This window comes from Lotus japonicus, chromosome 3, assembly GCF_012489685.1.
Source record: "Lotus japonicus ecotype B-129 chromosome 3, LjGifu_v1.2".
NCBI lineage: Eukaryota > Viridiplantae > Streptophyta > Magnoliopsida > Fabales > Fabaceae > Lotus > Lotus japonicus.
The window spans coordinates 67,660,651-67,688,521 of NC_080043.1; the positions used below are offsets into that span (position 1 = coordinate 67,660,651).

General features: G+C 36.3%; 2 protein-coding genes across 3 annotated transcripts; one reads left to right on the plus strand and one right to left on the minus strand.

Moving 5' to 3' along the window:
- Window positions 1-3,780: 3,780 nt before the first annotated feature.
- Window positions 3,781-27,292, minus strand: LOC130745433 (DNA-directed RNA polymerase V subunit 1-like). 2 transcript variants are annotated; one of them, XM_057597671.1, is made up of 19 exons: window positions 27,198-27,292; window positions 27,010-27,052; window positions 25,849-25,954; window positions 24,994-25,120; window positions 24,779-24,894; window positions 24,082-24,135; window positions 20,682-20,852; window positions 19,671-19,829; window positions 17,694-19,586; window positions 17,416-17,591; window positions 15,923-15,995; window positions 14,302-14,426; window positions 12,652-12,785; window positions 10,861-11,135; window positions 9,624-9,797; window positions 9,403-9,543; window positions 7,769-9,309; window positions 4,650-4,764; window positions 3,781-4,419 (listed from the first exon to the last, which is right to left on the minus strand). In XM_057597671.1, exons 3-19 carry the CDS (start codon window positions 25,927-25,929, stop codon window positions 4,153-4,155), a joined length of 5,622 nt encoding a protein of 1,873 aa, XP_057453654.1. In that variant the 5' UTR covers window positions 25,930-25,954; window positions 27,010-27,052; window positions 27,198-27,292; the 3' UTR covers window positions 3,781-4,152. The 2 variants fall into 2 exon arrangements, with proteins under 2 accessions (XP_057453654.1, XP_057453653.1); XM_057597670.1 differs by having other exon boundaries at window positions 7,769-9,312.
- LOC130745434 (uncharacterized) lies at window positions 5,327-6,908 on the plus strand. Its single transcript, XM_057597672.1, has one exon. The coding sequence runs from the start codon at window positions 5,677-5,679 to the stop codon at window positions 6,748-6,750; it is 1,074 nt and encodes a 357-aa protein (XP_057453655.1). The 5' UTR covers window positions 5,327-5,676; the 3' UTR covers window positions 6,751-6,908.
- Window positions 27,293-27,871: the final 579 nt, after the last annotated feature.

A 27,871-nucleotide genomic window follows, 5' to 3' on the forward strand; every position in this document is an offset into this window, starting at 1 on the left:
ATTGTTTTTCTGTTTGACCTGGCCCTTTCTTGTTTGCTATGTGTTTATTTGGGGGGGGGGGTAGATGACGAGAACGACGACGATGGCACATGTCCATCGGTGGACCATGAAACTTGAGGACCAGTACGATGACGAAGCCTGGGGGACCGACACCTCTGGGATTCGGAAGATCTATGTCGGAGATGTGTGCATCATTGGGGAGGACGAGGACGGCAACATAGTGGAGAGTCAGATGATTCGGGGAGGGATCTATGACATGCCATACCCGCCAGCGAGGTTCCTTCAACGCAAGGATGAAGAATCACGAGTGTCACCGGTTAAGCGCGAGGATAGTGAAGAGTCTGTCGCTTCAGTGAACGCGGATGCTGGAACGAAGCGACGTCCTTATGGTGGTGGTGCCCGTTGGATATTCAACACGAAGGTTGGTCCAAGGCTGAGGAAGAAAGCACGGGGTGGCGAGGTCGAGGTTCCGAAGAAGGACTCTGCGGGGCAAGAGGGGCAGTGAGTGCATGGGGGTCCCAGTGAGAGCGCATATCTGTCCTTGGAACTTCATTTATTTATTTATTTTCTTATTTTGCTAAACTTGAGGAGGCAATTGGCTATTTTATGTAACCGGAGTACTTTCACAGGGGGTTTTTCCACACATGGGTGTGGCCACGACATTATTTTCTACGGTTGTTTTATGATGATGTCATTTAATGCGCGACGTTGATTATGACTTTATTTCAAGTTATCATTATTATTCCGCTGTTTATATTTATTGTTCTTTCGTTGGAGTTAGGATAAAGAAGTTTTCTGGAGACGTGATAATAAAGAGTTTTCTAAAAAGGAAAAATGAACCCTTATCAGTAAATAAAGAAGAGTAAATTAATCGGCGAAAATTATTTGCGAAATTTTGGTAATTACTTGACGCTTGAGAAATCGGGGCGTTACAGAATAAGCTTGGGTCAGAATCAGAACCTGTTTGTCACAACTAAAAGAGAAAAACGTTAGGGTACCACAATTGTTCATCATCACAAACCTTAATTGTAATCATCAAAATATAGAGATACAACCACTGATCAAGCCTTGATCTTACAGTCGTCACTTCTCTCTCCTCGACACACGACCACCGCCACCTCTCCCTCCTTCGGATCCAAAGCTACCAATACGGGATCCCACCTCTCAGTAGTAGATCCTAAAGCCCCCATAACGTGAATCCTCACTTGGTCATCTCACTGATGCCTCGCTCTCAGTTTTCTTCTTCTCCACCACCTAGGGTTCCAACCCCTGTCCGACTTGTCTTACGACGACCTTTTTCCAACGATGGCCAAGGTCCGATCGCTGTAGTCATTGACGTTGAAATTCGGTAGGTGAGAGCGACAGAGCGGGCAACGAGGAGGGTGGAAGAGGGTCTTTCATATCATCGTCGATCCACCCACTTTGTTGATAGGATCCTTAATATCGTCAATTACTTTCAGATTCGTGGGCTTTTTGGTCAGATCGAAAGCCTTGTCAGCCTATTTGTGCAGAGACAAGGGAGGATTGGGATGGTCTTTCATTTCGACTTCGTTAGGTACCCTTTTTTTGGAGTTAGTGTCCCTTTCTATCAACCTGTTGAACGACGTTGTGGTGGGGTCTCGGTCTTTCCGGTGACTCTTGTGAGGTTTTTGAGATTGGAGAGCTCTGGGTAGGGTGGGCGAGCGGGCTTTCCTTCGACTTCGTCGGTATTTTCTAGTACTGCTCCGCAAACCGTTCCTCTTAATGGGGGAGGGAGAGATCGGAGAGGTGCCTTTCTTTCTAAGGATGAAGAGATCGTGCTCTCTAGGCTTTCTCGGGTCTCGCCGTGTCGGAGTTTTCCTCCTTCACTTCTATTCCCTGAGATCGTCGCTGCTGGTTGCAGGGGAGGCGCTGCCCCTTTGGCTGATGAAGAGGGGAGGATCCCCTTTGAGGTTCTCTTTCTTGAGCTGGGTGTGGAGCTCTCGGGTCCGGATCCTCTCTAGTGAAATTTTCTCAATTTTTCTCCAGTGGACATTTGTGGCGGTTTTGAACCACCACAAAATTTTGCCAGCTGCTACAAAATGCTGCAGCAAAAAATTGATAGAATTTGTGGCAGTTGGAAACATTTTGTGGCGGTTCAAAACCGCCACAAATGTCCACTGGAGAAAAATTGAGTGGATTTCACTGGAGAGGATCCCAGCCCGGAGCTCTCTATTGTTGGTTGTGTTGCAGGTGGTTGTTAGGGCGTGTCGTGCCCTTATCCTTGCCCTTCCCCTCATATGGCTACTACATAAATACGAGTCATTTTATATTTATAAATTCAATAAAATCCATTAGAAAACTACTGATATTGAAAAAATATTTAAACGTGAATGATAAAGTTTGATGAAGGAGTGTGATCAGTTGATCTCAACTACAACTTACAATGAGTAGAGTCCAGGTAAAATACTGGGTTGGGCGAGCTCATAAGCTAGGCGAGGTGGCCAAAAGACAACTTCAATCCACAGTCAGGTAAGAGGCCAAGGTCATTAAGACACACTTTACTCTCATACTTCGAGAGTGGTGTCTTGTGGGCTTGTGGATTGTGAGGGATCAGCCACTATAGGACCCACCCAGATCTGGAGCTTAGAGTGACTAGGAGAATACTGGATCAGGCTACAAAGGGGCCTTTGAAGGGCAATCTTCCATATCTAGTTAGGACTAGGCGACCTGACCTTTGCAGGGGCTAGGAGACGCCTTATAGGCATCAAACTTAGAATATTCCTCTTGTAAGGATTCTTTGGTCGTGGATTTATGAGGCTCAAGAGTCCAATTAGGTTAGGATTAGGGTTCGGATCACCCTCACTATAAAAGGGAAGTCATTTATTGTAAAAAATACTTTGCTCATTTATTACATGACAACTACATTCTCTACTAGGGTTTCCTTTTTAGGGTGATCTTGTGCTAGACAAGAACAAATACTATATATAGTATTCAACTATTCATCCTCATATGTTTACAAAAACTCCAACAAATGTATAAACACCAATAGATGTTGCTCTCAGGGAAGATACTCAATGTTCAGTCAAGAAATGAATGAAGGCTATGTCCAGGAATCACTAGCTTAGCTTGTTGATACCGGAAAAAAGAAAATTTTGTTCATGAAACTATAGTTGTTGAATGCGAAAAAGTTGCAGGAGCTGCTGCTGGAAGAGAAAAAGATAAAGAATAAGCTCTAAGAGACATCACTTGAGTTGTCGTCGGAGGCTGGTTTCTAGGCTCAAAATATTTATAATGATATATATATATATATATAGATGATTGTATCTAGTGAGATGAGGTTTCTTATGTGAGAGTGAGAGGAGCAAATATTAACCTTTGGACTATAATTAATGGCTCACGTTAAATTGTCTCAAAAAGGTATCGTGTGCATCCTTCAAAGGTAATTCATAAACCACCATTTTCTCTTCTTCCTCACAAATTATTTCTCCCTTCCTTCTCGTCTCCTTTCATAAAACCTGTTCTTAAAAAAAAATTGGTTGTCCACTTGCTTTCCTTCCATTGATTAGGTTAATTTATTTCCCCTTTTTAAGCCTTCACAGTTGTGCGCCAGACAACATGCTCCAGAGTGCATAACTACATGCACATAGATATATGATTAGAACCATCCATGGAACGTTAAAACGAAAAGAACCATCCATGGCCACCGACAGTGATTTTAGGAAGAAGAAATAGAATTTGCAATCCTTAATTTCTGGAAGTGAGTAATGTCTAATAATAGCTTTGCAAAGAAAAATAGAGTTTTTTTTACGGGATCTAATATCAGAACAAAAGAAGCACGTGAGTTATTTTGAACCACTTCTAATCTCAACCATTAAATATGATCAAATGGTTAGAGAGAAAGAGAGAACTGAATAATCGGAAGGCTGTCATTCTGGCATAGTAAAGCTGAATAAATAGCTAGATTAAATGATGAGCAGGGAACAGTTTGAAAGGCACATCACGCGCTAGCATCATTCAAGAGTTCAAATATTCACATGACCATGCTTCAAAAAATAAGTGACGAGAAGCCAACAAAATGGGAAACATCTTCCACAGGAAAATTGGTTAGCTATGTAACTTGTGATAACCTATTCAGTTGCCTCCCTTAGCAGTGCACTTTCTGTACAATATTATGGACAGAGCTCTAATCTTCTACTCTTTGGATTCTTCTACAGGCGCAGTAGTTTGTGGTTGATCCCCCGCAGGAGTTGGGGTCTGATCCCCTGCTGAAGTTGGGGTCTGGTTCTGCCTTGGACGGGGTTTCCGGAAATATTTGCCATTGAATGACTCAGCAAGGTCTGGATATTTTTTCTTTACCAAGTTTTCCAGACACTTTCTATATGAGAAGTCTTCGCTTCGCCCATCCTTTAAAACCACATAAAGACACCTGCTTACCTGAAAACTGGTGTGTCTGCTTACCTGTCACAAGTGCTCCCAAAATTAAATAAAGGAAAATATAAAGAGACACAAATATTTTCATGTCTCAATTCATCATACACAAAAGGATACATTATATGGAAGGAAAGAAAGAAACCAAAATGACATCATAAGACAAACATTTTGGAATATTTGGAAAGCCCAGCTAAGATCAAATAAAGTATAACTGTTGATGAAAGCTAAAAAGGCAATAAAATAGAATTAGAGGATACCATGACGTAATCAACTCCAGCACCCATTTTGGTTTCTTTATCTGGGTGGTGTTCAAAGACATTCTCCAGTATAAACTGTTGGTCATCAGCACCCAGCGGATCCCCATCATTATACCTGTACCAGGAATTTATCAGAAAATTAGGATAAGAATGAAACAGCTTATGATACAAAATTCATAGAGGAAGTAGAGGAGGGAAGGAAAGCTGATGTAGGAGCTTTTTAAGATAATTTTAGTATTTTAGTAATTTTACTTATTTGTAATTAAGATCTTTTAGGATCTTAATTATTTTTTGTTAGGAACTTATTTATTTTCAATTAGGATCTTTTATTTTCAATTAGGATCTTTTAGGATATTATTTATTTTACTATTAGGATATTTTCTTTTCTTATTTAAGCACTTGTGATGTAGGAGCTTTTTAAGATAATTTTAGTATTTTAGTAATTTTACTTATTTGTAATTAAGATCTTTAGGATCTTAATTATTTTTTGTTAGGAACTTATTTATTTTCAATTAGGATCTTTTATTTTCAATTAGGATCTTTTAGGATATTATTTATTTTACTATTAGGATATTTTCTTTTCTTATTTAAGCACTTGTGATGTAGGAGCTTTTTAAGATAATTTTAATATTTTAGTAATTTTACTTATTTGTAATTAAGATCTTTTAGGATCTTAATTATTTTTTGTTAGGAACTTATTTATTTTCAATTAGGATCTTTTATTTTCAATTAGGATCTTTTAGGATATTATTTATTTTACTATTAGGATATTTTCTTTTCTTATTTAAGCACTTGTAAGGCATAGCCTATGGGAGTTTTGATTGATAATAAAATTTAAGAGTTTTCTCTTCTTCTCTGGTGGATTCCAGTGTATTTTCTAGGGTTTTAGCGCTTGCTAATTTCCTTTCTGGTGGATTCCAGAAACCTTTTCCTTAGGATTTGCGCTTGCAATCCTAGTACGACTTCCGCTGCATCAAGTGGTATCAGAGCAGGCTTTCTCCTGTCTCTTTTCTTTGCTTGATCAACCATGGAAGATCAACCAATGACCAAAGCAGACCTGAAGGATGTTACCGTGGCTCTTACCGCGGCCCTAACTGCTATTACGCAACATATGACACAACAGATGATACAACATATGGCGACGTTCACGGCGGCTTTAACGGCGCAGATCAACAATACCAACAACGGTAACCGGGGACGAGACAGGAGAGGGAAACCACATAGGTTTCCGCGCGACAACAACAACAATCGTTCCGCTATATCTTTACCTTCCCAATCTTTGCATTCACCATCCGTATCTCATCCTTATTACCAAGTTCAGTACTCAACCTCTAAAACCACCGAAACTCCACACCCCCAACCTGCTACTCCAAACCTTATCAATCCTTACCCCAACATATCACCGACTGCAGATCCAATTTCCTTACCACAACCCCTACCAAAACCTACTTCAAATTCATGTCCCTCTACAAGACCTATGTACGCAACTTCTTCGGAATCTGATTCTCAAATTTCATTTGCGCCATCCTCTGTTGTTGGCCTGGAAGATGAGGCAAAAACGTTGATGGATGATTTGTGCAGCGAGAGCGCACCAACACCAACACACTGTTCTCTTTTATCTAGATCTGATGACATCTTAGAGGTTGTACCCCATGTTATATCTGAGCCAGACACCTCTGTCAATTTGGGCATCGAAGCAGTGTTCACACCTTACAATCTAACACTTATGGTTGTGCCTCAGGTTCGATATGTCCTTGTTCCCAAGTTTGCACCCCATTTGTTTGGTAATATGCCTGAGAAAAAGGAACTGCAATCCAACTTGTCTAACTCGCAATTCAGACAATTTATTCCATGCCACTGGAAGTTGTTTCAATCACGGCTAGTTCATCCAGAAATCACACTCCATCAATTTCATGGTGTTTGGCGAAAACAATTTGATCCTGGCATCAACAAGATGGATGCTAGTGTTTCAAAACAGGAGTCTCCACACTCTTTTCCATGTGCTTTTATTAGATATTCAACACTCACTCTCCTTGGTTTAATTTGGAAGCCTTTTGATCCTGGTATTTTGAGGCAACTGAAGTCCTTTATCGTGATGTGAACTCGAGGTCGAGTTCTTTACAAGAAGAGGAGACTGATGTAGGAGCTTTTTAAGATAATTTTAGTATTTTAGTAATTTTACTTATTTGTAATTAAGATCTTTTAGGATCTTAATTATTTTTTGTTAGGAACTTATTTATTTTCAATTAGGATCTTTTATTTTCAATTAGGATCTTTTAGGATATTATTTATTTTACTAATAGGATATTTTCTTTTCTTATTTAAGCACTTGTGATGTAGGAGCTTTTTAAGATAATTTTAGTATTTTAGTAATTTTACTTATTTGTAATTAAGATCTTTTAGGATATTAATTATTTTTTTGTTAGGAACTTATTTATTTTCAATTAGGATCTTTTATTTTCAATTAGGATCTTTTAGGATATTATTTATTTTACTATTAGGATATTTTCTTTTCTTATTTAAGCACTTGTAAGGCATAGCCTATGGGGGAGTTTTGATTGATAATAAAATTTAAGAGTTTTCTCTTCTTCTCTGGTGGATTCCAGTGTATTTTCTAGGGTTTTAGCGCTTGCTAATTTCCTTTCTGGTGGATTCCAGAAACCTTTTCCTTAGGATTTGCGCTTGCAATCCTAGTACGACTTCCGCTGCATCAAAAGCTCTAAAGGCCAAAATAGAGAATATAGACTTGTATCAACAATCAGAATTGACCAAAAATGATCTGCGATAGGTAATATGATAGCTAATGGTATCTTATTCACACAAAAAAGTAACTTCCTGAAAAAACTATGGTGGCAGTAAGCAAAACTGGTGAGAACAGAGGTAAAGGTTCTAAAATGGACAGGAATAACACCCACAGCAAAACTGTTTGTTTAAGCTAACAAAAGTGGTTTGATGATCGTATGGTTTTATGCAAAGAAAATGTTGTCATTTGATTATCATCATAAAAATGCTTTTTATTATAACATGTAATTACAATTACAACATTCTATAACATTGTAAGAACCTTTTTTTTTGTCAAGACTCAAGAACCTTGTAAAGACCTGCCTTAGGGAACTTACCCTTCTTGTTGCATTATTCGTCTGATGGACTGGACAATAGGTTCAATATCCTTGAGAATATCCTGTTCCTCAGATGAATACATATCCAACCTTGGTCCAGGTACTCTGCCAGGACGATTCATATGTTTCATATCACCAGCATTTGATCCCCAACCTTGTGAACCTTCAAAGCGACTTTTCTTAAATGATTCTCTTCCTTGCTTTCCCCATTGAAAATTTCTATCACTGTCAGAATTAGCAGAAGCAATTTGTGAGTCCCACCCACGTGAACCTGCACCTTGATTTGTCTCTTTCTGGGGATCCCAAGCTTGAGTTTCTGGAAATTTGGGTTTTCCCCAAGAGCTATTGTCAACCTTCACATTGTCAGAAGTACGTTCCCAGGCTTTGGATTTAGAAGAGTCTTCTTGCACCGTATCAGCTTCAACTTGTGATTCAGCTTTCCACTTACCAAAGCTTAATGAATCCTCTTGGGCTCTCTCTGAACCACCATCTTGAGTTCCATCTTTATTTTTCCCCCAGGCTGACCAATCATTTGACTTGGGGTTTGATGCCTCATTATTTGCACCCCATGCATCAACCTTAGAAGAGCTTTCTCTGGTAACATCTTTTTGAGAGCTCCAAGAATCATCTTGGGCTCTTTTAGACCCACCATCTTGTATTCCATCTCTATTTCCACCCCAACTGGACCAATCATTTGACTTTGGCTTTGTTGTATCTTTGTTACCTCCCCAAAAGCTGAACTTGGAAGAGTCTTCTTGGGTAGCATCAGAACTAAGCTGTTTCTTAGAGCTCCAAGAATCATCTTCGGCTCTTCTAGACACAACATCCTGTATTTCATCTTTATTTCTTCCCCAATTGGAGGAGTCATTCGACTTGGGTTTAGCTCCCCAAGAGCTTGGCTTGGAAGAGTCCTGGATAACATCAGCTTTCAGTTTCTGAGAGGTCCAAGAATCCTCATCACTACGTTGCTCTATGTTTGACTTCCAAGCATTGGACTTGGAAGAGCCTTCTTGGATAACAGCAGTTTTCCACTTTTCAGAGCTCCCACACTCCCCTTCGGCCTTTTCAGCCACATTATCCTGTATTTCCGATTTATTTTTCCCCCAAGCAGTCCAATCATTTGAAATTGTTTTGGTCTGTTCCACGTTTCCATCCCAAGCGTTGGTCATCTGGGAATCATCTTTCATCACATCACGAGAAGTCCAAGAATCCTCATGGACTCTTTGAGAACCACCATCTTTTGTTTCTGCTTTATTACTTTCCCAGGCTGACCACTGTGTTGACTTTGTTTCAGTCCGATCTGTAGTTGCACCCCAGCCATTGGATTCTGGACCGTTCATTGCTTCAAAAGTCTCTTCAAACACAGCATCAAGTCCGGAGGTATGCTGTGGGGACAAGCCGTAATCAGCATTCTCCTCTTCTAGCAAATCATCAATGTCCTCACCCAAGCAAGCATCGTTTTCTTCTTCCCCATTGATAAGGCTTTTCACCATGTGAAGAAAATTGTAAACATCCATCCCTTCAAGTTCATTTGACTTTCTCTGCTAAAGAAAAATCAATATAAAATCAAGTTTACAGAGCCCCAACTGTTAATATTATCAAATCCAACATTTAATCTGATTAAAATCAAGTACCTCTTTCGCATCCCATAAAACATCAAATCTTGATCCTGTTCCAACTGCCACAGGTTTACCCCACGAACAGGAGGCAACGATGCTTGATAAAGAGTCAGTGTGGCATTTCTCAGCAGCTCGCTCAAAACATTTCTTAGGAGTCTGCATAACCACCATGTGCTAAATAAGAAAAATAATGACATGATTCATCTCATTATTTTATCAATTACGAAGGCACTTACAAAGAGAGTTGCATCAGTGAATGGTACTTGAATATTTAATTGACGAGCCAGTGCTTTATATCCACCTGTATTAAAGCCCACCAAATTCCCGCCACAAGTCATGCTGCTTGCTAACAGAATGAGATGTTCTCTAAGAACACCTTTTGCTACCATTTTCACAGATGCTGCAAGACGCTACACAGACCAAAAAGGGGGTAAGAGAAGAAGGAAATGTTATAGTCCTAATAAGGGGCTACTGAAGAGTAGACCATGATCAAGGCTCATTCATAAAAGTAGGTTCAATAATCGAGGATATCACTCTTGTACTTTTTTATAGAAAAACAACAAAAAAAGGGAGGATAAGAAAACCACCAAAAGAGACAAATTACATACAATATAAGGAAGCAAGACATCACGGTGATGGGGGGTGTTACAATACATGCAGCAAGTCATCCTAAAATTACAATCTCTAACCGACTACATTTTAGCAACATTCCTGAACACAGAATAAAGACAGAAGTGTTTGTGTCACAATACTGGTGCTCTAATTATATACCAAGTGCCGGGTATCCTTATTTCTAATCTACTCTCTTTTCTTTTGGGTCAATATATTTATACCATAAACCACAACACAAATTATAAGTAATTACATACAGAATAACAAGTCTGCTAGGAATCGTCAGATATGACACGGGATGCAGATTCATATATGACACAACAAGGACAAGGAGATGAAATACACCACATATCAGACTGTAGTATTGTACAGGGAGTGACTATTCTGTACTAGCCAAGAGGCCCAAAACAGACTCTTAAATAAGAAAACTATAAAATAGTTGAACTTCCAAGTAAGATATTGTATAAAGAACTCGTATATATGCTAATAAAACTTCCATAGACATTAAGTTCAGGCATGGATCTATAAGTAGAACTATCCTGGTAAAATGCATGAAGGTAACCATGGATTTAGAACTAGAACAAATGAACTTCTGTGAAATGAAAACACCAGGAGATGATCGATACTATAAGCACCCAACTCTCGCTGAAGACTGAGACTCCAGGATGATAGTGTGAAGGAAAGAATAATGCATATCTGAATATTAATGAACGAGAAAATAAATAAAAACATTACAGAAAAAGAAAAAAGATATAGTACATATTGAGTGCATCCAGTTAAAATATGCTAAAGGTGAATAATCCCTAGAGAAGACAGTAGAGACACTAAACATTATATTCAATATATTCTTAAGAAAATTACCTGGATTGCTTGATCAAAAGTACATGATATCCCAAGTAATTCCTGAACCTGCTTAATAGCATAAGGGATAGAACGCCTGGTATCAATCAAGTTAAGGACAGGAAGGCAGGAATCAAGCACTATCCTCCAAGCATCACCACTTTGTTTAACAGCTGCCTCCTCAAGAATGATGTCTAGTGCCAATTCACCATTAGAAGACTTTGATGGGTTGCGCACCCATGCGTTTGAGTCAGGATTAATCCAGGTTATATTCGCAGAGCTAATTCGGGGGTCTCCTATTTATTTAGGACAGAAAATAGAAAGGTTTTTAAGAAGAATATATGTGATGACTGATGAATGATTATGAGTGCGGTAAAACATATAAAAGACCAACAAATTAGTTGCTGACAAATATGGACAAGAAACGTTAGAAGCAAATTACATCCTAATAGGATAAATGAAACTTCGAAAGTAAAAATTCCAAACTGAAATGAAACGCATGGGTGTGTCAAAAGGACAACGTGGGCTCATGTATTTGACATCAGGACAGGTACCATTTGTGCTTTCTGTGAAGGACAGTGGAGTTTCTGACATTGCATATATTGTCCATAGATAATTTGAGAACTTGAGGAGAATGGACAAAGAGTTCTAAGGAGTTATCTGCCAAGGATGCTGGCAAGGTTATATTATTCAGAAAGAATTTGCTTAGTTATCTATTTGAATAAGTTGTATCATTTTATCTTTTGGAGTTCTATCTTTCTTTTTCTGGATTTGTTACTTGCAACCGTACTCAGATTTAACTTGAAGGAAAATATCAGCATATTATGGTTAGGAGTCTTATTGTCACTAGTCTGTTTTCTTAGTACTGGATTCCACTAGTAGTCATAATACAATCATTAGAACAAAGAAGAGCATTTAGTTATAGTATCAAACCAGAGTATCAAGTTATAGTATAATTTTTCTCGCTTTCACTTCACTACCTAAACCCTTATATTGATTTAACAATAATAAAATTTAGTAAATATCCCATCCCATCTATTACGGGTATAGCCGTATAGATATATAAAAGATTAAATGAAAAAAACCTTATATGAAAATAATTTAATGATTAAATAAAATATATATTTAAAACTCTTAATTATTCAAAATCTCAAATTTATTCCAATTGATAAAAGAAAGTACTTTAACGATGATTTACAAATAAATAGTCTATTATAATTCACGTTGGTAGGAAAAGTTTAGTATTGATTATTGAAGTTGAAGAAAGTAAATATCTGTTACGGACTGGCAGTTTGCAGGAGTAATAGGAGAGGAACAGTTGAAGAAAGAAAAGTGAGAATGTCATTTATGTATTGAGAGAATTGCAGGTGGAAAAGGAGCAAGGTTACTACCGAAAGCAGAAGCTAACCATTCATAAGTAACAACCGTAATATTCTCCAAGATATCCCCCATTCTTACACATGTAGCCAATTTGTTAGCCCCATCCACCATGATTAACCAACTTACCTAGCTCATTATGATCCCCCTATTCTCTCAACCCCTCCTCTATTCCTCCTGATGTAGACTTTCCAAATTTTAGGCCCATGAGATAGAGGATGGATCAACTGCCATCTGGGCCCAATGATTCATTTTGGGCTGCAACAAGATCTTTATTTGAAAAACTAATTAAGATATAAATGATTATTTATTTGATTTGATTTAATCTGAAAGCTCATGACATATGGCACAATATATGAAAAATACACAAAGACATGTGGCTTCATACTAAACCATATACAAACACACACAAAAATTAAGTGATAAGGAAAATACCTTGGATTATTGTACCTAACAGAACCGGGCAGATTACGTCAGCCAGGATTTCAGTGGTTTTGTCTAAACCATCACCATCTAGCGAAATGAATGTCACACATGGTGAAGAAAAATTTGGAGAAGCACAAGACTCACTGCCAAGAAGTAGGTAAGATTGGTAATTTTATTAACAGCAAAAGATTGCGTGCGAAAAGCAATATAGACTAAAATGTAAATTGCAATAGCCCTAAGAGAAATCATGTGATTAAAATGTACAAAGAAAGAAAATGCACACACATAGGCTATTATCTTTTTTATTTCTTCTTTCTCTAGAAGCCAGACGTATATTATGGTACCACCAAGTGGGGAAAGAAAGGCTTTAGTTGTTCAAAAGAACAAGAAATATAATGCATAAGGGAGAAAGTAAACAAACAGATACTAAAAATTCTCATAATGAAACCAAGAGAAACTTCAAGCATGGATTGTCAGAGTATATACTTATGTTACTCACACTGGATTGTAATTTTTAACTACTTACAGTAGTTAGGCTTCTGTTAGGATTAGTTAGAGCTGCTATACCGCTATTATACAATTTGTTTTAGTTACTAACTTCAGTTACTATATATGAACAATGTATAGGGTAACTCAATCAATGACAATCAGTTTATACTCTCTCTCCTCTCTCTCTCGCTCTCTCCTCTCTCTCTCTCTCTCTCTCTCTCGTACTCCGTTCTCTATGTATAGGGTAACTCAATCAACGACAATCAGTTTACATATTTTTCCTAATCCATTTCAGAATGTCACAAAACATCCTTAGTTCTATTCAACAGAAGTTTGGCTCTAAAATTTCTCGATATTTGTTAACTGTTATCATTTTCATCTCCCCGAATCCTATCTTCCAAAAACGCATAGCTTCTATGTTTGAGAATTGAGACATATCCCAAGACAACTCTGCTAATTCAACCAATTGGATTATGTCAATCAATAATAATATGTCACAATCAAGTTTCTCCTTTAGTATGTCCTTCATTTTTCCTAGACAAAAGTAGAAGGATGGAATAAACCAAATCCCCAGCCCTTTTTGGATTATTTTGCATTCCTTTGAAAATTAATAAAGGAGTATACAATTCCTCTTTGAAGACAAAGAACAAGGCTGTACAAGTGCCACTTAGACAAATTTTGGGAGTCATATCCCAAACGTATTTGCCAGCTACTTCAAAAAAAATGAAAATCATACTAAAAAGTGAGAGGGTACTCCCTTGATATGTAACTAGGAATACTGTACACATCACCATCAGATACGAATATAATACATATAGCCACTGATTTTAGAGTATATACTATATAGGTTTTAAACACAATGATTAATTATCTTAAATCCTAGACACATGGTTGAGCACTTGCTAATCAAGTTAGCATGGGAGGCAGTTGCCTTTATGGCCACTTTGAGGAGTTTTGCTAGTGGTTGCTTCAATGATTTTGCCATTTTAAAATTGCAATTAAAATGGGTACCGTTGCAACATTATTATTTTCTTGTTTTTCCACATTTGCTTCTTTTTCTGATTTGGAGGACTTGATAGTTGCTATCCTCCATTAGTAACACCGGGTAAGCATGAAAAATTAGAATCCACTGCAGCTTATTAATGCATATGGAAAGAGCTAAAGATTCACCTGAAAAACAATTCAGTGCTCTTCAAAGTTTGATAATATTTCCTTTTCCGATTTAACGAACGAAGTTTTTCCTGGCATCTTTGGAAAACTTCAGCCATATTGATCTTCAGCTCCTCCAACATCACCTGATATTAAACAAAAGGTCAATTATCAAAAATAAGATAATAATAATAATAAATACATGATGGTTGCAGTTTTAATATTAAGACAAACAATCAAGTTGTATCCGACTAGGTGACATCAATTGCCACTAGGGCTAGGCTATATCAAAATCATATTTTGAAATACTTCATCAAAGTACTATCTTTATCGTGGTTTCTCCTAGGCTTTCTTGGACATCCTCTACACTCTACACTTTTTAATCAAACTATTTTGAAATTGGTCCAGTTTAAGCTTTGCATGTCCTTTTAACATGAAAAAAGCAAAACTATTTCATGCTCTAGTCATCCTCACTTCATAAAGTGCTATTACAATTTTCTCCAGAGTACCTAGTTCTTAATCTCCCCTTTTAGGTTCTTACACTAACCCACCACAGCACTCTCATAATCCCACTCATCATACTTTACCCTTTTGGTACCTAACTACCAAAATTTACTACATAGATATTTTTTGAAATTTTCATCAACCACTCAATTACTCTGTAAGATGGATCCAATACCCCCTTAAACCACAGAAACAACAGTACCGAAGTAATATCTAAAACTCAACTCCAAAACATTGATAACACATGTTATTAATACGAATAATAAAGCTAAAAAAATGCTAGGCACATGATTAACAGACCCAAACATGCTGTTAATCATAAACACCCAGCAATTCAGAGCCTAGAGTAGGTTCGGAATTAAAATTAAACTAACAAGAAATCAAAACCTGGTGAAACCTGATAAATAATGAATGAGAAAAGAAAATATTTTTTTCTGCACAACAGCTACTAATGATTGAGCAAGGAAGCCTGTTTGTTAAATCAGCAGTCTTTCAATTTATTTATACATTTTCTGATATGACAAACTTAGAGAGGCTAAAAAAATCTTGAGATCATTAGTCAGTTTTTTTGGTTATTTGATTCCTGTTATTAAGGAGCTACCAATAGGAAAATTCTATAAATAAACTGCTTGCATTGGAATTTATACAAACAGCGATGAACTTATTTGCTGGGGGAAAAAAAAAATCAACCAGTATATAGTATGTACACTCAAATTCAAACAATAAAAAGTTAAAAAGTGTAACTTTTTCAAAGTAGCTTTACAATTCAAAAAGCAAAAGAAAACAATTTAATTTATCTCAACAACAAGTCACTTATTATGTAAAAGTAATAATCTTTAGTAAAAATGTAAAAAAATACCAGGTGTAAGTAATAGGAAAGTCTCGTAAAAACAAAGGAAAACATTTAAAAAAATAAAATGCTTGCTCACAAGTGCTTTCCAATAGCACAGCATATCTGATAAAGAAAACATGTGGAATATTTCTGAAGTAAGGAAAATGTTCAGGCAAGCTGATAAACTAAATTTTAGGAGGAAATTTCAATATAAATGCATGACCAAGGCACATGGCTGCACCAATATCTAGGTTTAAGTAGAAAAATGTAAATAAGTCAAAATTTGACATAAATAAAACCAAGAACCTCATCGAGATGAATATGACCAACAAGGCCTGCATCAGTTTCAGAACCTTCCCGTTTCCGCTGCTGTTGGTATCTGCAGACAAAAGACAGTTGCCAAAAGAATTTGAACATTAATACATCTTGTTCCTAAAATATCAAAGTCTGCTTAATTCATGCAAATATTATATGTTTTACAAGGAGTTGATGAATAATAGATCAGATAAACTGCGTATGAGGATCTGATACTGACATCCTTCTGAACTATATGAACCCAAATAAGTATAGTACCTTTGAACCCACAGTAAATTGTAATATTCACACCCCAAGAAAGCTAAGAATCAGGTTTGGTGATCCACTTGAATTTGGGTACAAAAACAAGAACCCAAAGTGTTTAGGACATCACAAGGATGACAAAGAAGTCAGAAGTAGTTCAATGAAGAACTCATACGTGCCACAAGGAAAGGATTCCTTGATAAGTTTAGAGAGAAGTTCTCAAAAGAGGTTGGGAGAAAATAACCTCAGTTTTTCTTTCATTTCCAAATATTCCTAGTTACAATTACAACTCTGAAGAAGGCCTTTTATAGCAGTCTAGGTATTAGGCCTTAAAATAAGCAATAAACACACTAAAAATAAGAAATACAAATTGTTTCTGAATTGAAGCATAAAATATGCGAAAATGCAAAATTAAAATTTCACTTATTTTAAACTTAATTATATGACTAAGTGGGTGCAACTCTTCACAACTTTACTGACAAGTGCTCCAATAATTGCAAGTGGTGGTTTGAATCATGAGTGTTTCATTGAATCCGAATTAAGTTGATTAATCTTCTTGAATGTTCCTTTACTCCTTGGTTAGCCACCAAGTCTTGAATCAACCCATTCCAAGATCTTGCTCTTGTAATTAAACTGCTCAGAAAGGCCAATTGGATCACTTGTAGTTGTTGTTTTGTTCGTTAATCTTGACATGTTGGAAAACCCAATGGGTTTCTTGTTGCACAAGCCATTATATATATAACACTTCTACCGTTACCCAGCAATATATAACCCTACTCATGAACTAAACTTAACCCGTTGAAACGGCAATGTAATATAATACCAAATAGATGCCAAACAAGTAAGCACAACCCAAATATGTATCTCAGAGAAACTACCATAAATTAAATAGTTCTACACCCCCAGATTCTTAGATCTCTTGTCTCCTGTAACTTCTGGGTCTATATTTTATGCAGTTTCTTGCAGTATATAGTGTATATGTCTTTGCCTAAGTAAAGGTATTCTATATTCTTACAATGACAACGGCAGGAACCAACTACGTACAGAAATCCAAATATTTGCAAGGTAAATGAAGGTGAGTCATGTCGACAGGCATCATTGATAAGACAACTCAGATCAAATGATAAGAAGTAATAAATTAGTCATGGTTGATCTGTTCCTCATAAGAAAGACAATTTTTCTTAGGTAAAAGACATGTTCAAAATACAGCAACAAAAATATCATAAAAAAAGGAAACTTACTCAACAATGAAATCCACAGCTGTGTCCTTCAGGCTGACTTTTCTCAATTGATTTTTAACTATATATGCTGCATTTTCTCGGCAATACCTCCTTCCACAATCGCAGTCATTCAAGTACAAAATTACTCGGCGGTCAATTGGTTCATTTCGAAAATTGACTTTGCAGAGAAGTATTTCCTGAAGATAAAATGTGTGGATTAACAAACTCGACACTAAAATCTATTCCTGAGATATGAAGAAAAAGATGTCCATTATTTGCAAAGAAAAAAATAATATTACCTTCATCAATTCCCATGAACAACTGCTGCTAGGACTAGCATCAAGGACTGCCTTATAAGCAGGATTAGACATTGATGTTGCTGCCAAGACACCTACAGGCTCACCAGCAGGGAATAAGTACCGAGTTTTGTCTCCAGCTTTTACCCCATACTCAAACTGAATGATGGAATTACTACATACATTTCGCACAGTTCCATCATAACAAACTACAACATCCCGAAGGATGGCCATCAAGTTTTTAAATAAAGTTCCAGGTTCAGACAATCCTCTTGAAGAGCGAACCATTATCTCTCTTGTGGAAATTGAATGTACTAACTCTTCAAATGGGTCCAAACCATGGAAAAAACAACCTTTGAGTAATCCATATTCAGCTGAGGGATAACCATCTCCATCATAGTAACATTTTAATTTAAAATGTAACGCAACATCCTCCAACAACCCCTTGGAATACAGTCGCCCTCGCACAAAGAGTTGCTGCCCAAGGAACCCTATCTGTTGTGTCACCTTATCAAGAGCTGATTTACTTTTGGAATCAATCATATCCCCAAGTCGGGATGATTTTGAAACAAATTTTATAGCAGGAAGTTCAATGTCTTGCATGTGCTTCTCTAATTGCTGTGCCACCAACTCATTATATATAAACCTCAACTGATACAACAGCGGGGAAACTTTCCCTATGTTTCTGTCTGTAACCCTTTTCACGGCCCCAGATATTGAAAAATCATGTAAGCCAACGCTAAATCCATTACTGAATATGCTTTCCATCAAAACCGGTTGTAACACATCAAAGAAATTCAGTGCCTCTTGAGGACCCTTCCCAAAGAACACTGACGCTGCTATTTCATTTATAACTGCAGGAAGAACATCCCTACTCAAATCAAATTCTAAGATATCACTCTGCCTAATCAAGTAACGTCCCCCAGTACAATCAAAAGATAAAGGCAAAGCACACTGCAAAATTTGGATGGATGTCCAATAAGAATCACCAGAACCGGCCTTCAGCAAAGCAGGTCGTGGCAAAGGCAAGAAAAGAAACATTGCCAATTGATTAGCAGCTGCTCTATCCATAAAACCTTTCTTCACTAACATCTTCAGTGACAATAAGGAATCTGTGGATAATTGCAGGTTCAGATTACCACTGTGAGAGCTGAGGAGCTGTTTCTCCACCGAGAATAATTCCACTACTTCAGCCTTAGCAGCAAGTGACTGTGGATAAAATAAATGGACACAATCCCCATCAAAATCAGCTCCAAGAGGCCCACAAATCAGTGGATTTATCTTCACCGTGTGATCATCGTGGATGTAGACCACAAGTGCTTGTAATGAGTGTTTGTGGGTTGTAGGTGGTCTGTTAATGAAGACGATGTCCCCATCCATAATCCTTCTATGCACTATCTGGCCAGGCTTAAGATATGTGTGCCCCTTTGAGCCCTCCCTCAGTGAATATGTTGACACACCTTCCTTGTAGGCGAGACACAAATTTTCATCAACCAACTTCTGTAAAAAACACATGTTATGCAAGTTTACTCTCTCTTCAAATGTTATCCTCTGGGCAATTTCAAGCGGAATTCCTACTTCATTTGTCCTCTTGTACCCATCTCCAGTTATCACACTCCTTGAAGAAAAACCTGAACCCTTACTTATAAATAGACTTTTCATTTTATCAAGCCATGCTTTGTTTGATGCATCACTCAGCTCTTTATTGACCCCGAAGTGTGTTTCTATATCACGGGCAGGTTTAGCACAGCCCCTAATTTGAAGATACTGGTCAACCACTGACTGTAAGTCATTTGCTTCCACTTCATGAGACTCAAAGTTTGGTTCACCAGATCTAGAACTTCTGATGATTTCAACCTTCCTGAGCAATTTTCTCAGAAATGTCATGGAAGGATCCTGCAAAGCAAGAAAGATGAGTAACATTCAAGAGCACTATACAATAGATTTACAAAGAAACCAACCACTTTATCATTTCCTCACCGAAGACATGACACTGACGCCATCAGAAACAACAGGCACAGACAAGCAATTTGGTGGTACAGGAAGATACTTCAACACATATCCATCTTGAGGAAAATATCCTTTCCCAGCCAGTTTTTTCTTGGTTTCTAGGGGAAATCTCTTGATAATTTCCATCACCTGTTAGATATGTAATGAGCAAATTATAAATCAAAAACTAAAAGCCAACGACAAGATCCCAATGAAACATATAACAATTATAACTACAATTCACAAGTATAGACCTCTGACACAGCCAATCACAAACAAAAATGTTACAAGTATAAATTTCAATCATATAGAAAATGCAAATAATAATTCCAGCTGCAAGAAAAAGTAAGAAAATCAAATGCTCACGATAATATATCCCATTACAAAGAACTGTAAATTGAAAGGTGCACTTCACCATTCATTGGCAACGGAAGAAATAAAGAACAGATAGAAAAGAGATGAACTTTATTATATAACCAGGAATGGTGTTTCTCACAGTTCAAGGAAAATTGAAAGTCTTGGGCCTCTGCTTAATCTCTAGTTCAAATCCAAAACCTAATTACTAATATTTCCCTCTTATCAGTTACACCCTATCATCTCTCCCACTCTAACTAAATTAAGTGTTCCAACTAATAGAGACTGAACCAATATTATGGTCAGCTAAAAGAAATCCTTGAATTAAAGAAAAAAAATGACCAAGGCTAATGATAATGTCAGATCCAAAAAAATGCAGTTATCATAATTATATGACTCAATTTCAAGGAGGCTTCTATGTGGATTGCCAGGTGACATTTTAATGAACATATACATAGACAGTCATGAGGACATATAGAAAGGAAAGGGAGAAAATTAGAAAATATGGAAGCTCAAAAAATAGAGAAAGCGGAAAAAATAAAGGGGATTGCAAATATAAATTAATTTAGAAACATATATCCAGACATGTAAAAGAGGCTAGCCACTATAAGCACACACAGTAACAATGAAAAGCAGTAGAAACCAAACCTCACAAGGAAGCAAAGCTCGAGTATGATCGCCCTCATAACGATAGCCATACTTGTCTAGAAACCTCCAAAAACCATCATGCATCTTTGACTTAGATACTTTCAGTACTAAGTAACCAGCTCCATCGGCTGTTTTGACTTCCCGTATAGAAACTTGTGCAGCATTAGCATCCTAAAAGGGAAGAAACAAAAATCTCATTCAGCTTGGACAGGAGATAATGAAAAACTAGTTGAACATTAAATTCATCACAAATAAGAGAAAGCAGCAAAATCAAAGCAGAGAATAGTCAACTATTAAGCAAGCCAAGGAAAAAAAAAACTTTAAAAAACACAAGAAAAGGAAAAATTGCTTTCACATCTCTTCATGTTCTTCAGATGAAACATTCATAAAATAGAGCAAATGAAACAAACACCATTTGGAAAGGTTGCAATATAGAGAACATACTCAAGATCAACATCCTGCATAGGATTAGGAGCATGCATTGAACATGCAAAATATGATATTTCCATAGTAACATCACCCGCCCACAACATACCTACGTAATACGTCCATAAATGAATGATCAAGATTATTTAAGTTCAACCAATCTCAACCAACCATATACGATGATATGGTCAAGATTAGCTCCTTGCACCAATCATTTAATAGACTAACGGGAATATCCAGTGAGAAATGAGAGGACTTGCTCTTGACAATATGACCGTACATGGATAGCGCTAGGTGTAATGGTGTAACTCACTCTATTATATATCACTTAGAGTAGTTAAGATTTAGTTAGCTTTAACTGAAGTTAGTTGAGTCCTGCTACATCTGTTGTTAGTTACAGGCCGTTAAGCCTTGCTCATCATGGAGCAGCATCGTATACCAATGTTTCAAAAACCATTGAACCAGTAAAGGTACTGGTTCACAGTTCAATTGTGGTTGAACCATGGTCAAACCTGTAATAATTACATATATAGATATAGAAAAGATGTTATGTAATTTATTAAGTAATAAATTAACATAATATTTTAAGAAATTAAATTTCAAATGAATATAGGATGATCATATTATATACTCCTCCGTTCCACAAAGATTGTTGTTTAAGGTTGTGGTACAAATAGTAAGATGACAATTGTTGATAGTACAATGTTACTAAAATACCCTTATTTAGTTTTACTAATACCATGTGCAACTATTAAATTCTACCTTGTATAGAGAAGAATGTAGTTGATAGAAAAGAGTTGTGGTTGATAATATGAAAGGTGATAATTGAGAGAAAAAAACTATTAAATGAGGGTATAGGTGGAAAAAATTAGAAATATATCAAAATATGCTAAAACAACAATCTTTGTGGAACAGAGGGAGTATTTTGTATGATAATACCAATAACAAAAGTCTAAATATTAAATTCATAAATGCAGGTCATTTTAACTTGTCGTTCGACTTTTATTGAGTTATCAAATATTTTAAAAATAAAAATAAATGTAAATAAAAAATCAGGCCGTTCGGAACTAGTTTTATACCAGTTCAACCAGTCCTCACCGGTTCTGAATTCAACTGAGTTTTGGGGTTAAATGGCTCACTTGACCAGCACTGACCGGCCAGCTCAGGTTTTTAAAAGTGTCACATATACATGTATCACAAGCAGCCAGATTCAGATAAAACACAATCATATTTTTTGCAGAGTTTTCATCTCTCTCACCCTCTCTAGAACTCTAATAGGCCCAACACCCAAGTGCAACAACTTTGTTGAACAACAAAATTTTGCATTCCCTTTTTGCCCTATCACAATTCACAATGAGTTTTAACACAAAATAAGTTGCAGCAGATCAAATAACCTTTTCAAGGGTAGACAGTCTTTACAACAAGATATCATTTTCTCATTTCTCACTTTAAGATTGAGCCAAACAAGTGAAAGGAAATTACAGTTTTCCTTCTCTTCCACTTCTTTCTTATCAACCTAAAAACTGCTCATTTCCTCCCCTCAACTTCTTTTTATCCTAATCGGCTCCTCCATACTTCTTCCCACATCCAAACTTAGTATAAGTGAGAATTGAGCAGACGTAATTTACACTACAACCATGTATGGATAGTTAAGATTATTTTGTCAAATAACCACTTATCCCAAAAGCTTAAGCTGTTGGGTAAGGTTCACTTTAATGGCTTTATATTATATTCTAACACGCCCCCTCACGCAAGAGCCCTTGGGCTTGAAGCGTGGTTAAATGCACAAGCCCACCTACCATGTGCTTAATCAAATTCCACTTTTTAATTAGAAAGTGAGGGGAGCAAGGATCGAACTCTAGACCTCTCGGCCATAGAGGCTCTGATACCATATCAAATAACCACTTCCCAAAAGCTTAAGTTGTTGGGTAAGGGTCACTTTAATGGTTTTATATTATATTCTAACATATTTTACTTAAATCTAATGTTGATATTTCTTTTAGGATTAAGGTAAAAATATACAATTCTCCCATTCGAGCATGATCTCACCTAATACACTCACCATATCAGACAAGAACCCATGACAAAAGGTGTCTACAAAATTTCACATAATTCAAAAACTAATGAACACTTCATCAAAGCTTTTATATAGTAATGAGCATGAAATTGAACAGAATGAATGAGTAATTAAATGCAGTAAAATTGCCATGTTGTAGCAGATATCCAAAAGAACCTTTTCAGCTTTTTTTTTCTTATGAAAGGGGAAAATTTTCATTAGAGGTTTTAGGAATTCGAAGATTTTCAATCTTTCGACATTAAAAAGAAAATAGTATCATAGGTTCAACAATAAAGAACTAGAGGAAGAAAACACATTCAAGGAAATTTTAGTCAGAGAGAAAGCTGATGCATATTTTGTACACATCCTGGGGACTTTAGTATTTTTTAATTGTAAATAAATAAATTTATTGACAAACAATAATATTACCAAAAAGTAACAACAAATAGTCCCTAGAAGAAAGGAGGAAAAATGACAATGCAACCATAAGAACACAAACTCAATACAGCAAAGATCTCTAACTCCAGGGAACATCTGCTAGAAAAGAATCCAATTTGAAAAATTCTAATCATAAGGGAGTGCATTTAAATATTTGCATCTCCGACGTAGTATAACCTAAAGATCCAAGCAACATGTTTGTAGCAATCTACACCCAGTGTACAGGATTATGTTACCACAGCTTAAACAAGGAGAAACTATATACTTGATCATGCATGTTACAGAAAATAAGAAGAATATTATTATCATCGTAATTTCACACATCTCAGGTGCTATTTAAATACTCTCAGTTCTTAATACATGATACTATTATAAAAAAAATTAATTCATTTTAATATATAATGAATAATCAAAAATGAAACTAAGTGACAAGAATATATCAACTAGAAAAAGGATATTATATGATTGATTCATGCTAACCTGACAGCAGGGAGATAATAACCTCTGTGCCAAACCACTGCTTGAAGAAGGAAACTGAAATATTGTGAGCCAGTAAGAGCAAACACACAAATAGCATAAAGAATTTAAAGTACTATAGTATAGACAGTTTTCTGTAAAGAAATATTGTGCAATATTATAATAATAGAAATAAAAAGTTTAGGCAGAAAATGTGCTTCATGTAAAACCAGCTGATATTGCAATTGATTACTAAATCAATTCTTGACTACTTGCATAAAAAGACATTTTGCAACTTGAGTACTAAATTTGTTTCATAAACTTCAACTAAACTTAGCCAAATTTGTTACAAAAAAGTACCAGAATAAGCATACACAAACGGGTCCTGGGTCTTTCAAATAAAAAGAATTCAGTGCATACGTAAAAGGGGGAAAGTGGAGTACTACCAAGTACCAACACATTTCATGTGATTGGTTTATTTTTTAAAAAGTGAACACATTTGTCTGTTTTAAAAAAAAAAAATTCTGAGTTGACTTTTCAAAAATAAACCAATCACATGGAGTATGTTTGTATTCAAAAGAGTGTGTTGCTAGCATTTCTAAAGTGAGAATACAGAACTCACCACTAAATCACTTTCAGATTTCGTACTTAAGACATAGAAACTATATAGACATGGCAAAAATCTGAAGAATGTCAAGTTCAGATTCCAGTTGAGCGATACCTTGGTTTTCTTCATTTTTAAGCAGTTTAAGCAAATCAGGCTCAGTACCCGCTTCAATTCACTAACATGGTTAGGATGATATATTGGAATTGGAAGCTCAATATATCCAAAGTGGCCTGAAAAGTAATATTGATTTGATACAACATTAGTTCATCTGAAATACACCATTTTCCTACCATTGGAAAGACAATACCAAACATAAGAAAACAACAGACCTTCACATTTTCCTGCTTCAGAAGTACCACAAGATTCACATCTTCCATATTCAAGGGGCAGCCCAAGGAATGGATTTGACAGCTGACTAGCATGACTAATTGAGGAGTCACTTATCGATGCTGTACACTAGCAACCAAAAGAGAAGGGAAACTTCTCAATAAATTGACCGAATCCAAAAAAATATTAAATAGGCCATAACATCATAGTAAGACTTATTTACAATTAATAGATGTAGTTAGTCTCGGTTTCAAGCTTTAGTGAAGGCTCTGTTGTATGCTGTTAGTCTGTTTTAATTCTGCAGTTGTTATGTTGACAGCCGTAGTTAGTTTGTAACTGTCATGAATCATGTTTGACAGATATAGTTATTTACAATGATGATTGTAGTCAGTTAGTTAGATCTTATAGAAGCTTCAGCTTTCTGCAAATACTTAGGTAGCCCACTTGTATGAGTAGCAATTCTGAAATGAAATACACAGTTTCTTTCTTTCTTTCCCTTGAGCACCAATTCTAATATGGTATCTAGAGAATACATGATTGTGCATTTTTAGTTTATTTTGAAGTTTTTAACCAAAAAACAATCACGATGTACATTTACTATGACATAATGAATTTTAAGAAATATAAAAAACGAAAATAACAGTCCAAATAAGGTTCGTAAAGCAATCCAGCAGAAAATACCATTAAAATTTGATAAGTATTTCCTATCACCTCGGCATTCATCACAATGACATTGTCCAAAATAGATTCTAGTTAACCTCATTAGAGCCATATCACCAAAGAGCTCAACTCCTCTGTGGAGCAGCATCTGATAGTCACAAAATTATACAGAAAATTATAACACATTGTGTACTTACAATTTCCTGGCGTGTAGCCATACCAAATCGAATCCCAACTACTTCCGCATCTAAAACACTTGAAGTTGGATTATCCTCCATCACTTTCAAGGGAAATCTACAGTGCCTGTGAACAGATAGATGACTCATAATCATGGTCATCATTGGCAAATCTTACAGCTTTCAACAAATTAAGGCACAAAAGCAAATAAGAAATGATGGACCTGAAAAATCTAGAAAGGCAGCCAAGTATAGCATAACCATGTATACTCACTCACTGTATGAACATATCCATACAGGCATACATCTTTGCCCTTTAAGAACAATTTCACAGAATTAAGCAAATAATTATAAAACAAATCTCCAAAAGCAGCAGAGATAAAATGTGCATAAAATTGACAACCATAAATGTTTGAAGGGATTGCTAGATAATACATGTTGTCCAGCCTATCAAGCACCCAATCCCAAGAGGATATGCTACCATTCTTTCGTGTTGAAGTACTAGAAAGTGTTAATTACTTACTTACAAGTTACAACCACAACTACAAGAGTAATAATCACCTATAAACAACATTGCCCCTTAAATTTGTTTTACATACATAAATAAATTCACTAATTCACTTCTTTTAGAAACACAAAGTAACCCAAGAATTCATCTACTCTGTAAAACCCCCCAACCAACCGATGTTGTCAAATTGCGATCGCGGACTACCGCGGGGAGCCAAAAATCCGCTATTTCGGCCGCTATTAGCACGCTATAGTGAGTAATAGCGGCATCACGATTAGCCAAAAATCCGCTATGCTATAGCGGCGTATAGTCGCTATTTGATAACACTGCAACCAACCAAAAAAAAAATGCAAGATGATCATCATCTGACCCAAGCCCCAACCACTCAAAGACAGCTCCTTGACACTTCAAATCATTTTTCAACAAAAAAATTCGAAAAACAAAAACCTACCCACATTCGCTTCCATTCCAACGTGTTAGATGATTTCATACAATTTCAAAAAAAATATAAAATAATCAAAAGCTAGTAGGGTAAGCAATGCCATGAAAAACTTCCCCAAAGTCATCATCACCTTTGAAGGAAAACATAGAGCAAGTCAAACAAAAAATTCAGGCATAACAATAACAAAAACAAACACAATATACAAAATGAGCTATTTGAACTTCTTCCTCACCTCAGAAGCGAAACAGTGTGTACACTCTAAGCAACGAAAAACCCTAAACCCAGAAAAAGACAGAGAAATAATGAGAATGCGAAATGCAGAAGCAAATGAATGTCAATGAAGAATCGGTGACGAAATGCAACATGAACATTTGCATGAAACGAAAATGCAGAACTACAGAAACAGAGAAATGGAGGTACCGAATTGCGAGTGTCCGATTCTGCAGAAGCAGAGAGAGAGAGAGAGAGAGAGAGAGAGAGGAAATGAAAGTGACAGAGTGAGAGTGAGAGTGAAGAAGAGTGGGTGTTGAGTGAAATTTGGAGAGTTTTGTATTTATTTGCATGAGACCAATTTTGTGTTGTCAACAAATAAAATAAAGTATTGGGGAAAATTTGTTATTGTGTTTTATGCTGCAATGGCGATTTTGTCCTCTAAGACTCTTCATTTCTGTGTTTTGGTTGGTTGTTGCACCATGTGCATAATTGGGATTTCAGTGATTTTGGTTTTATGTGGAGTGAAATGGCTAAACAAGGTTGCTAATAATAATCCTGGTTAAGAAGACTTTCACAAGGCTTGAATAAGTGCTTGCTTTTTTTAGTTTTATTATGATACCTATTAATTAATTGTACATAATTATTATTACTATTAATTTATGTTAGTGTAGATTAAATTCAACGGGTACGATTTTCCTTTTACATATGTAAACCAGATTAAGTAACTGTTTTTTTAGAAGAAAAGATAGTTTTTTTTTTGAAAACAAAAATATTATTATTGAATAAAAGATTCCAAGAGAACACCCCTCTCAAGGTAAGACTATGAGTTCAAAACACCCCTCAAACTAAAAATCCCCCTTGGGAACCAAGCTGAGCCAAGG

What these genes read in the sequence shown, in the direction of transcription:
- LOC130745434 (XM_057597672.1), top strand. Translation starts at nt 5,677, where the DNA reads ATGGAAGATCAACCAATGACCAAAGCAGACCTGAAGGATGTTACCGTG.
- LOC130745433 (XM_057597670.1), bottom strand. Translation starts at nt 25,929, where the DNA reads ATGGAGGATAATCCAACTTCAAGTGTTTTAGATGCGGAAGTAGTTGGG. An exon ending in GAGCTTTGCTTCCTTGTGAG is followed by an intron (nt 19,830 to 20,681) that starts GTTTGGTTTCTA and finishes CATATCTAACAG; the next exon opens with GTGATGGAAATTATCAAGAG. An exon ending in GCTGTGGATTTCATTGTTGA is followed by an intron (nt 15,996 to 17,415) that starts GTAAGTTTCCTT and finishes TTTTGTCTGCAG; the next exon opens with ATACCAACAGCAGCGGAAAC.